We start from the raw sequence: 11,402 nt of genomic DNA, 5'->3' as shown, positions 1-11,402 counted from the left end.
ATTCTCTTCAGTTTCAGCTCAAATGCATTAATGCTCGAGCTCGACATGGTTTAGAGACAGATATTCTTTTCAGATAGGCTATTTCTTTCTCAGAATCATTGACATTAGTAATGCAGCACTGCTATACTGTTCTCGTATTTTTTAACAGTAGACCTAGTTTATTTAAAGTTGTTTTTCGTTATGAGTTCGAAAACGCGCAGTGATGTCTGTAAACGCTTCGATCATGAATAATAAAATTAAGTGCATGATGTGCAGAGTCAATCTGTCAAAGCATTATAATGAGAACACGATTTTAATAAAATGTTGTTTCTGTGTGCTTTCGTTGTCCGTGTATCAGCGTTGTTAAGGGAAGAGCGCATTCAAAATGTTCCGTTTCAAACCAGCCTGTAAAATCTAGCACGCTGAAGTTCACGTGCGCATTCACGTCCTTTTGTGTTGATTTATGTCGTAATAGGTTAATAATAATCTTCATATTAATATTGATATAGGGTGCGTTTGGTTGAGTTTATTAACCAGCTAGCAAGCTCTGCAGGGTGGTGTTATTTCACAGTTTCAGCTCAAAGGCAATGCTCGATATTACTGACTTGGTTATTTGAGATGGTCATTTTATAAAGATGTTTCTTTTTCAAAGACATTTATGCATCATAATCTAGCAGTTATTTTTTGTTTTATATGTTCATGTTTTCATATACCTGTTTTCATGTCACGTTTGTATTTGTCAACAACCATTTTCATAACAGTTTTCATTATCTCAATGACGGACATGCCCCGCCCCCTGCACATGCCCCGTCCCCGAGTACTCGAGTACTGGTTTTTAAGACCTATCGATGATCGAAATGAGAAATTGACAAAAATGCCCATCCCTAAAAGGAACGCCAATCACATGTGAGAGCACTTTGTCACCCTGACCTTTTTTCTGAGTACCCTGGAGCCACAACATGTATTGAACATGAAAGGTGATGCTGTTGTTAAAAGGATGAGTTATTGAATACCTGAGTGATTACAGGCCTCCTTGAGGAAAGAGATTGATCTGATGCTGACGTTGGGAATTGGGTGCACCCAGTCTTAAAAAACCGAGAATCTGAAGGGGAGTGTGCTAATCTTGTACAGGAGCTAAAACTTTATCATGGCCGGTTCTGCACTTACTTTCAAATGTCCATGGGACAATTTGAGGAGCTCCTCCAGAGATAGTAGCCGCGCATCGGACGAGACAAACACACACTTCAGTGTACACGGACCCAATCGATCCGGAGCAGCTGTGTTTCCAGCTATGTTTCCAGTTGAGTCACAATGTAAACATTTAAGTGCAACAGTTTACCCCAGGTCAAAAAGGTCCAAGTCATTCAACAGTGTCCTTTACCCAAAATACGGAAGGAATTAAGATCGTTCCTTGGTAAGGCAGGCTTTTATAACCGATTCATTCCCAATTTCTCTGGCAGAGCAGCAGCCTTGACAGATATGGTGGGCTCAAGATGCGCCAACTGACATCAGTGGTCAGAGGAAGCAAAGATGCTTTTCAAGACATCCAGACTGCCCTGGGTGAGGACCCTGTGTTGCATAATCCTGACTTTAATGAACCGTTTATTGTGCAAACAGATGCTTCGGAACGAGGCATTGGAGCCATGCTACTGCAAGGGCCAAGCGATGGAAGACAACTTGTAGCTTCTATTAGCCGTAAACTCTTCCCGCGAGATGTCCGGTTTTCTGCAATCGAAAAGGTGTGCTTGGCTGTGAAATGGGCTCTGGATAAAATATTATCTGCTGGGGAGAGAGTTTATTGTGGAAACTGACCATAAGGCTCCACAGTGGTTGAAGAGGATGAAGGACACAAATAGCAGAATTACTCGGTGGTACTTGGCCATACAGCCCTTCCGATTCGTTGTCCAGTATGTTCCAGGGAAAGCCAATACTACTGCTAATTTCCTCTCTCGCTGTGTCAGTGAGGTTCCTGAAGTGTGTGTGTGGGGGGGGGGGGGGGTGATGGCCGATGACGTGGCCACACAGCAAGATGGTAACTAAACCATACACACAGACATGCATCCTTCTATTTTGTTTGTTTACATGTTATTTTGGTTGTCCTTTAGTACATTTCATAATTAAAGGTCCCATGGCATGAAATGTTCATTTTATGAGGTTTTTCAACATTAATATGAGTTCCCCTAGCCTGAATATTGTCCCCAAGTGGATAGAAATGTTGATCGGTGTAAAACTGAGTTCTGGCTGTCTTTCTCTGCCTTTGAGAAAATGACAGCCCAGACGAGCCAATCCTGAAGTCTCTTGGTTTGACGTCCAAGCAGGAACGGTTACCTCCCTTTCCTCCGCCCAGAGAATCTGTCACGCCCATGCAAACGCTCGAGAGATCATGGGTTGTGAACGAGTGAACGCTGGCAGTTTCTCAGTGTTTGGATGTACAAATGAAAACAGAAGTCTTTTTTCAGTTCCTTCTGATCTGTGATCAGTGATTTCTGATGTGTAGCTAATTATTTATTATTCGTGCACACACTGCGGCTTCTCTCTCTCCCGACAGAACAGTGTTTTCGTGTTTTCTATCTTGTGAGTCAGTGTTTTTGTACGTCCTCGTCGCATCTATCGGTTCTAAAATGTGCATACAGTCATGAGTTTCTGCTCAACATCGGCAGAGTCAGATCTTTAGAGATAAACTTCACACACGCCGAAGCTCGGGCAGCACTGGCCGGTGGCCTCCAACATCCCCGACCCCCAGTACTGCACCTGGCCCACAGCGGAGGCACCAAACGCGGCGTGAGATTAAGCAGAAGGGGGGTAAGCGTGAGCATATCAGGGCTAGCCAGCCTAGCCCCACAATAAACTGGATTACATTCGATTACTGCTGTTGTGTCTTTGTTTGCGCTGTGTACTCAACGCGCGTCACTGACGCTTTTATTTTATTTAAAAAATAATGCTATTATCAACACTTACTTTTAACTCGTTCATCTCGACAGCTGTAATGGTACTTTGCATGTGTTACAAAGTTGGTAATAATGATGAAGACAGACTCGGTGTGACTGGGACTCGTGTTTATTCAGAACTCTCAGATACAAACACAATAAACTCGCGCTGACTGACAGCGCTCTCATAACTCAGTAGTTACTATAAATAACTTTGTTAGCAATCGCTCCGTCTCTGGTACATTAGTGATGTCCGGTTCGCGAACGATCTTTCTTTTGAACCAGTTCTTTTTAGTGAACCGAACCAGTTCACCAAATTGGACTGAATCATTCTAAACGGTTCGCGTCTCCAGTCAGCGCTGATCCATAATTTACTAAAGTTACTAACTTTCTGACATGAGTGACAGCCCCTCCGACTAGAAATAGACTAATAACCTGAAGTATATGCTGTAACAGTTCAGACATGCTGAGAACTGATGTGAAGTAGTGTTAATTTCGTCAGACGAGACGAGACTAAATATGTTCGTTAACGACCTTTTTTTCCATGACGAAGACGAGACGATGACGAGACTGCACCAATGTCCAAAAACACTGACTAAGACTAAATTAACATGCATTATTGTTGACGAAAAAGGACGAGACTAAAATGTTTTGCATAAAATAAAAACTAAGATAAAATCTCTCTTCATTTTCGTCTACAATTGTCTCTACTTTTTCATCATGAGATGAATATTCAGCTGTTCAAAATATTCCGAAAGAGTTCCCGCTGTTGCTCGAGTAGGTTACAGGTCTCTCATACTCCTCCTGTCATCTCGTGGCCGCGCGCGTGTGGTCACGTGGTTCCCGGAGCGCTCAACACTTCTAGCGCTGTGTCAGTGTATGTGAATGGCTTAAGCCGCGCAAGTTACACAACAGCTTCACTATACAGGTGTTTGCAGCAATTTTTGGTAAACCGTACAGCATAGTGTGCGTCAGCCACATTTACAGTATCATTTTATTAGGGAGAGTGGTAGAGATGCAACATTGTTAACATTAATATTAATGTTTTTCTTGTATTTAACCCTCAGGTATTCCTTACTAATTAAGTCACACTTATACTCATTGGTGGTCAAATGTGACCATACACCTTAACTATTTTAAAAATAAATAGCCTATATTTTAATTAAATAATATTTATTGAATATTTTGAGGAGATCTTTTGGTACTAAATACTATTTGTGCAATACTTATGGTCCATTAATGACCACTTAAAATATTTTTCTTCTAATATTTTTATTATTTATATTACAATTAGTGTGTTAATTAAGGTTAAAATATAGAATTCCACTGCAAATAGGTAAATTAGAGCCATTTTGTGGCTGGAAAAATAAAAAAAATCACTTGTAATGCCATTACCCACTGGGTGCCTGTATGGCTCTTTAATAATACACATGTAGTCTAGTTGCTCAAAAAAGTATTGCAGATCATAACTGCTTACTTATTTGTGAAATTTTGAAATGTTAATAATAGTGAATCGTAAAGAATGCAAGCAAATATAATATAACCCAAAAAAGTGTAAAAAACTATGTACAGTATGTGTACAGTAGGCTATATACATATGAATTCATACTGAATCAAGATCGAAATCAATATTTGTGCCCACCGTCTCATGAGCTAATGCTGATTTTAGGCATCTATGCTGTAAATCAACCAGTTAGCTATGGTGTTGTTGCACATTATGCAGGTTATATATATTTTATGTAACTTATTTTGCCACAAAATATATTGAGTTTTCCTTTGACTAAAGCTAGACTAAAATGACTAGACTTTTGGTCGACTAAAACTTGACTAAGATACCTTGAGTTGTCTTTTGACTAAAACTAGACTAAAATGACAAGACTTTTAGTCGACTAAAACTTGACTAACAAAAAAAGATATGTGAATGACTAAATATGACTAAAACTAACAAGGACATTTGGCACAAGACTAAGACTAAGACTAAATTAAAAATAGGTGACAAAATTAACACTAATGTGAAGTGAACTCAGGTCCATCCGTCTCTCTGGCAGCAGCTCGTGCCTGCTCCTGCCTCGTAGACCTCGTTAAACCACGCCCCCTCCGCTCATTTAAAATGCAAAGATGTCAGCCAATCACAACAGTGGGCGTTTTTACTGAAGTCTCACAGCAGACACGCCTCTTGAAGCAGGGCATTCAGCCACAGGGCAAACAGCAGTATAGAAAAAATGCCTTTTATTTCTAAATTATGACATTTTATGATGTAAAAGTCATACTAACAATATAAGTACACCTCAGGAAACATTATAAAATAATAGAAAAATGCCATGCCATGGGACCTTTAAACATTTTGTTGCAGATCATCCTATATATTTCATAATAAAGACAGACACAGATTTGGTTAATTTTCACCATTTTATTTCTAATTTACACTTTTATCCCATACAAGACTAGTTTGAGTGCACACTTTCTAGTTATTAGTGTTATTTTGTGTTAACATTTATTTGTTTTGAGTTTAAGTTACCTATGTGTGGAAAGCGGAGGTTTGGCGCTGTCTGGGCAAAACGCTGCACTTCTGTGGAGGCCCGTTCTAATAAAGGACCGGCTGGCGTCAGTTGCTGCCATTTTGTTCCAGTGGTTGGATCCATTCTGCAGATTAGCTGGGGGGTGTAGGGTTGTTTGTTTATTTGTTTATTTTTGTTTATTATAATTGTTTACTTGTTTATGACCCATTTCTTTATTTTTTGTGAATTAATTACTTTATTCATTCTAACTGTGTTAATTGATGTTTGTAATTCCCTATGTGTGTGTGTATGTAATGGACTAGTCCTTTGTGTATATAAGTTTACCCAGACTAGTCCTTTGTGTATATAAGTTTACCCATGTGTGGCATTTGGGAGGCCATGTTTTCTTTGTTTAGTTTGGTTTGATTAGTTTGTTTGATTGCTGTTAAGTTTGGTTCTCTTTAGTTTAGCCTTTTTATGGGCCCAGACCTGACTTTGTCATTCAGTTTTTCAAGTAATTTAATTTGTAATTTTGTTTTGCATTTAACAAATTATTTTTGGGTTGGAAATCCTGTGTTCTTTGCCCTTGACTGCTTGATCCCTCACACAGACTTTATTCATTCATATGTTTATTAAGCAACCGAAAAAAGCACAAATGTCAGAGGATGTCAAAACTTCTCCAGGGCCCAAAAAAACCCTCAGACCCCAGAGGGTTAGTGAGTGAAACATCTGCTTGCCACGGCTCAGACTAATCGTATAAGTCCAAAGTGCAGGTGGTAATGCATTTTAAAATGGAAGTCTACAACTGGACATAAGTGAACCAAGAAGCTTACACACAGTGTTGTAAATGTTATCAATAAGAAGCTAATGTGCATTCAAAAAAAGTAGAATAAGGTATATAGAATATTATATCCATATCATATCATTGCCACATAACATGGTAACAAAGCTCACGAAAACGAGGAATACGTAGGATTACTTTTTATAAACAAACTCACAGGAGATACTCAGGAGAAAACACCATATACTTTGACGAAAACGGACAAAGGAACTTCAGGAAACCAAGGACTATAAGTACTAAAGCAAACAAGGGACTAATGAGATAATTAATTAAACAACAGGTGGACTGAATAAGGCTAAAAAAGGAACAAAAAAGAAACTAGGTCAAAGGACCATTTCCTACAAAATGGTTTAAAGACTAAAATATAAGGATTATAATTTTATAAAACTTGTTTGTTTGTTTGTTGTTTTACAGTCATTTTATGGTTTGATGTTAGATGTTACTATAAACATTGACCTACACTGGTACACCTTATTTATTTTATTTGTGCAGGTGTTTAAAAAATCTTTAAAAGCCTTACATTTTATAAAAAAAAACCCTGAACATTCCCTTAAAAAGTGAACTCAAACATCTAGATGCCAAGCTTAGCTAGAATAAGTTCTTTTCGATTTTGCACAGTCAGGAATAGACTAACAATAGGTGCTGTGTAGTCTTTAGTCTTGGTCTAGTATAAAGGTACGGGTGACAGCAGTCAGTCAACAAGCAGAATCAGCTTCAGCTTCTCCTTTGTGGAACTACTGAGGATCAGCCACCGCAACCATGATGGGCAAGGTAAACTTTCTAATATTTTCTAAGTTTAATTCAAATTAAAGTAGAAAATAATCACTGTAAGTGTATTCATTTTCAGGTTATCTTCTACGAGGAAAGAAATTTCCAGGGTCGCTCTTATGAGTGTATGGGTGACTGTGGTGACTTCTCCTCCTACCTGAGCCGCTGTCACTCTTGCAGAGTGGAGAGCGGATGCTGGATGATGTATGATCATCCCAACTACATGGGAAATGGGTATTTCTTTAGAAGGGGCGAGTACGCTGATTACATGTCTATGTTTGGAATGAGCAGCTGGATCAGGTCCTGCCGTATGATCCCCATGGTAAGCTCAAAAGTAAAAATCTTAAATCTGTGATATGTTAAATCCTGTAGCGTAATTATCCTTTTAAAATGGTAATCCACATTACAAACTTGTTCAGTGTTCACCAAATCTGAATAAGAAACAATATTGAGTCTAAAAAAAACATGTAAAAACTCCACAAAGCACAAATAGCGTATCTGTGAGAATACTCGTTTAAATAGCATACACAGGACATTCGACTGCACGTCACATATTTGACATTATTGATACTGCTTGCAATTGTAAAGCAACCGACTGGTCTATGGGACATACATTAAGCCTTTAAATAAAAGCTATTTACACTATTATATACAATTTAAAAAAAGCCTGCACAGTGACAGGACATAAAAATTAACACAAAAAAACCTGCCTACCTTACACAACACTGTGGACAAATTCTTTGAACTGCAATGTCAAAATATGACTCTGCGTGTATGTTTTGAAAAACATAATTCAATATAGAAATAAAAACAATGAATAGCCCATTTCAAGTGTTTATTACAAATAAATTACTAAATGCTAAAAATTAACAAAACGCCCATGAACTTGATCTAAATTTAGTTTTACATTTCCTATTGATTCTGATACACTTGCTAAATAATGCTAAAAATAATGACTGACTTCTCTTCCACAACAGTACAGAGGATCCTACAGAATGAGGATCTACGAGAGGGAGAACTTCATGGGTCAGATGTACGAGATGATGGATGACTGTGACAGCATCATGGACCGTTACCGCATGTCTCACTGCCAGTCCTGTCATGTGATGGACGGCCACTGGCTCATGTATGAGCAGGCCCACTACAGAGGCAAGATGTGGTACTTCAGGCCTGGAGAGTACAGGAACTTCAGCAATATGGGTGGCATGAGATTCATGAGCATGAGGCGTATCATGGACTCCTGGTACTAGTGTTTCAATAAAATTATTTCTCTACAAAAAACCTTGCGCCTGCAAAATCCTTACTGCCACTAATATGTGCATGTCTAATAAAAAAATCTAATGAATTAAATAGACTAACAAATAAAACAAAATTTAGGCTTATGAGACTAGAACAGTGGATTTGTTTTCATTTACATCCAGGTTCAAATTAGGAAGGCTAAAATTGTTTGAATACATAGTTTTTGTTGTTGTTAAAAAATGCTATTAAAAATCTGAAATCCTCACAGAGCAAGTGAGAGAGCAGTTCCTGCTGTTGGATTTGTAGGGCCCAAGGCATCATCAAAATGGGCTTCAACAGTGTAACTGTTATACAGCACATACAAACAGTGATTCTTTTAGTGTAGAAATGTAGAAATCTATACAAGTTCAGACAAAATTGTTACAAAGAAAGAGGATCACCTGATCACAAATACCATGTGGCTATTAAAATTTAAAACTCTTTGCAGCAGATAGGGAAAATCATTTTCACTGCATACAAGGGTCTATTTCATGCTTTTAAGAGCCACTTAAAGAAAACCATAATGGGTAAAACAGCTACTAAAATGCAAAATAACAAATTATATGTTGCTGGGAAAATGTTTATTTTGTCAGAATAGAGCGATGTCCCTGCCTGTATGGAGAGTGGCATACTCTGCATACCCTGACTTCAACAGCATATGAACTCTGTGATGTGATTTCTACATAATGTATATCACTAATCATAAACGTTAATAAATAATCCAGTGTTTACACAGAATTAACTGTGTTGATCTGAATAAGCAAAGGAGTCATTCACACAGAACACTTTGCTTTTAAAAACATGACATGCAGTGCAGTGTAATGGGAAAACTCACAAGATCGAGGCACATTTTTAAAAGTTTAACTCACCACTCATGCCCAAGACACTGAATAAGCAGTGAAATGCAGCATAATGGTCCAAGACGTCTGTATAACACATATATAGAAACTTTTTTAAAGCAGCAAATAAAAGTTGTGGCATTTATATAGCCTGCTGTTGAACAGTAACTGCTCCAGCCAGTAGGTAGGAATTTCATTCAGCAGTTTCAAAAAACCATCAATTGATTGATTGATTAATTGATTCAAAGGCCCGATGAGGTAATAAAACTATCCAGTGAAATTGAAAACCTAAGTCTACTTAAGTTTAATTAGGATGACAAAATGTAAAAAAATAGCTGCTGTGATGCAGTCACCTATGATTAGGCAACATTTTTTTATTTTGCGTACCATTGAGGAAAATCCTGCAGGCACCCCTGTACATGACTACTTTTGAACTGTCAATCAAGAAAGATTATTTTTGCCCAATAATAGTGTATACAGTATCTATCAACATGGTTGCTATCCATTCAGCTACAACTTTGAGGCTTTGTGTCATTTAAGTTTTGTTTGATGTTATTGAGCTATAATTGTTTAATAAACTGTGATTTAAATTCAACACTCCAGTGTCTTGAGTATTTGTACATTTAAAAAGGTTCATTATGATTAAGAACAATCGGTAGCTACAACAGATTATAGTAAAAGGTCTGTCTTTTTAAACTATTGCAACATCATTAGTATCAGAAAGGTCCCCAAGGGATATAAGGTTTAATCACTTTAAACCATTATTCTATTGCAAATACGGAGAACTTTTCACTATTCCAAAGAGAAAAGGTGAGGCTCAAGGCAAGAAGTTTGAACATAAAGTGCTGAATATAATGTGCTTTGAATTTGGAGAGCCAAAGAACAAACCATTAGTAGAATGATACAGGTAGGCAGAACAATAATACATAAAGACAAAAGAAACATAAGGGTTATAAACAACAGCTAATAACTTCAAAAATAAAATAAAAACATCTATTAGGTTGTTAACCTAGAACAGAACATAACACAAGAACTTCAAATGGAAACTCCATATGGAATCCAGAAGGAACATAATAAAATGACAAGTTCTCAAATGAATTTCTTTCAAATTACAGTTGGACTAAAAATGGATCCACCATGGTCCATGTCTTGTGTATTAGAATGAAAAAAAATTAAAGAAGAATGTGAAAGAAAAAACTCTGGAACCTCCTCGTTTAAATCTTTGCTTAGTGTTCCGTATTTCAACTTTTTTCCTTTTAGAAAATTAGAAACTTTTAGAAAAAAATAGAAATTTAGAAATTTAAGAAATGCTATATTCCTGAAAATGTAAGGACTATCTACATACCAAGCTTTAGCTAGAATGGCCTCTATTCTAACTTGCACAGTCAGGAACTGACTAACAATAGGTGCTGTGTAGTCTTTAGTCTTGGTCTAGTATAAAGGTACGGGTGACAGCAGTCAGTCAACAAGCAGAATCAGCTTCAGCTTCTCCTTTGTGGAACTACTGAGGATCAGCCACCGCAACCATGAAGGTAAACTTTATTCCAGCTCCCATTCCATACAATTTCACTCAAATTACTTTAATGTGGGAATTTCCTCACTTAAAACCACTAAGAGATTAACTATGAATTTTCAGGTCACCTTTTATGAGGAAAGAAATTTCCAGGGTCGCTCTTACAATTGTACTGGCGACTGTGCTGACTTCTCCTCCTACGTGAGCCACTGTCACTCTTGCAGAGTGCACAGCGGATGCTGGATGATGTATGATAATCCCAACTACATGGGAAATCAGTATTTCTTCAGAAGGGGCGAGTACGCTGATTGCATGTCTATGTTCGGAATGAGCAACTGCATCAGGTCCTGCCGTATGATCTCTATGGTGAGCTCCATGAACCTGTTGACGTATTTATTAACTGACATTAGACAACAGTCTATGACTACACGTGATAATGTTTTTTCCTAATTAATTTATACATGACTGACTTCTCTTCCACTACAGTACAGAGGATCTTACAGAATGAGGATCTACGAGAGGGAGAACTTCATGGGTCAGATGTACGAGATGATGGATGACTGTGACAACACCATGGACCGTTACCGCATGTCTCACTGCCAGTCCTGTCATGTGATGGACGGCCACTGGCTCATGTATGAGCAGCCCAACTACAGAGGCAGGATGTGGTACTTCAGGCCTGGAGAGTACAGGAACTTCAGCAATATGGATGGCATGAGATTCATGAGCATGAGGCGTATCATGAACTCCTGGTACTAG

At 38.0% G+C, this 11,402-nt stretch overlaps 1 protein-coding gene across 1 annotated transcript; it reads left to right on the top strand.

The window, feature by feature from the left end:
* Positions 1-7,140: 7,140 nt before the first annotated feature.
* LOC307128738 (uncharacterized protein) lies at positions 7,141-11,402 on the top strand (the record flags this gene model as incomplete). Its single annotated transcript, XM_079820681.1, has 4 exons — positions 7,141-7,335; positions 7,991-8,256; positions 10,679-11,009; positions 11,130-11,402. The coding sequence occupies 4 exons, from the start codon at positions 7,141-7,143 to the stop codon at positions 11,400-11,402; spliced, it is 1,065 nt and encodes a 354-aa protein (XP_079676807.1).

This window comes from Gobio gobio (genome assembly GCF_949357685.1).
Source record: "Gobio gobio genome assembly, chromosome: 7".
NCBI classification, from domain to species: domain Eukaryota; kingdom Metazoa; phylum Chordata; class Actinopteri; order Cypriniformes; family Gobionidae; genus Gobio; species Gobio gobio.
Note: the sequence above shows the minus strand (reverse complement) of the source record. Positions and strands in the feature narration are given on the sequence as shown.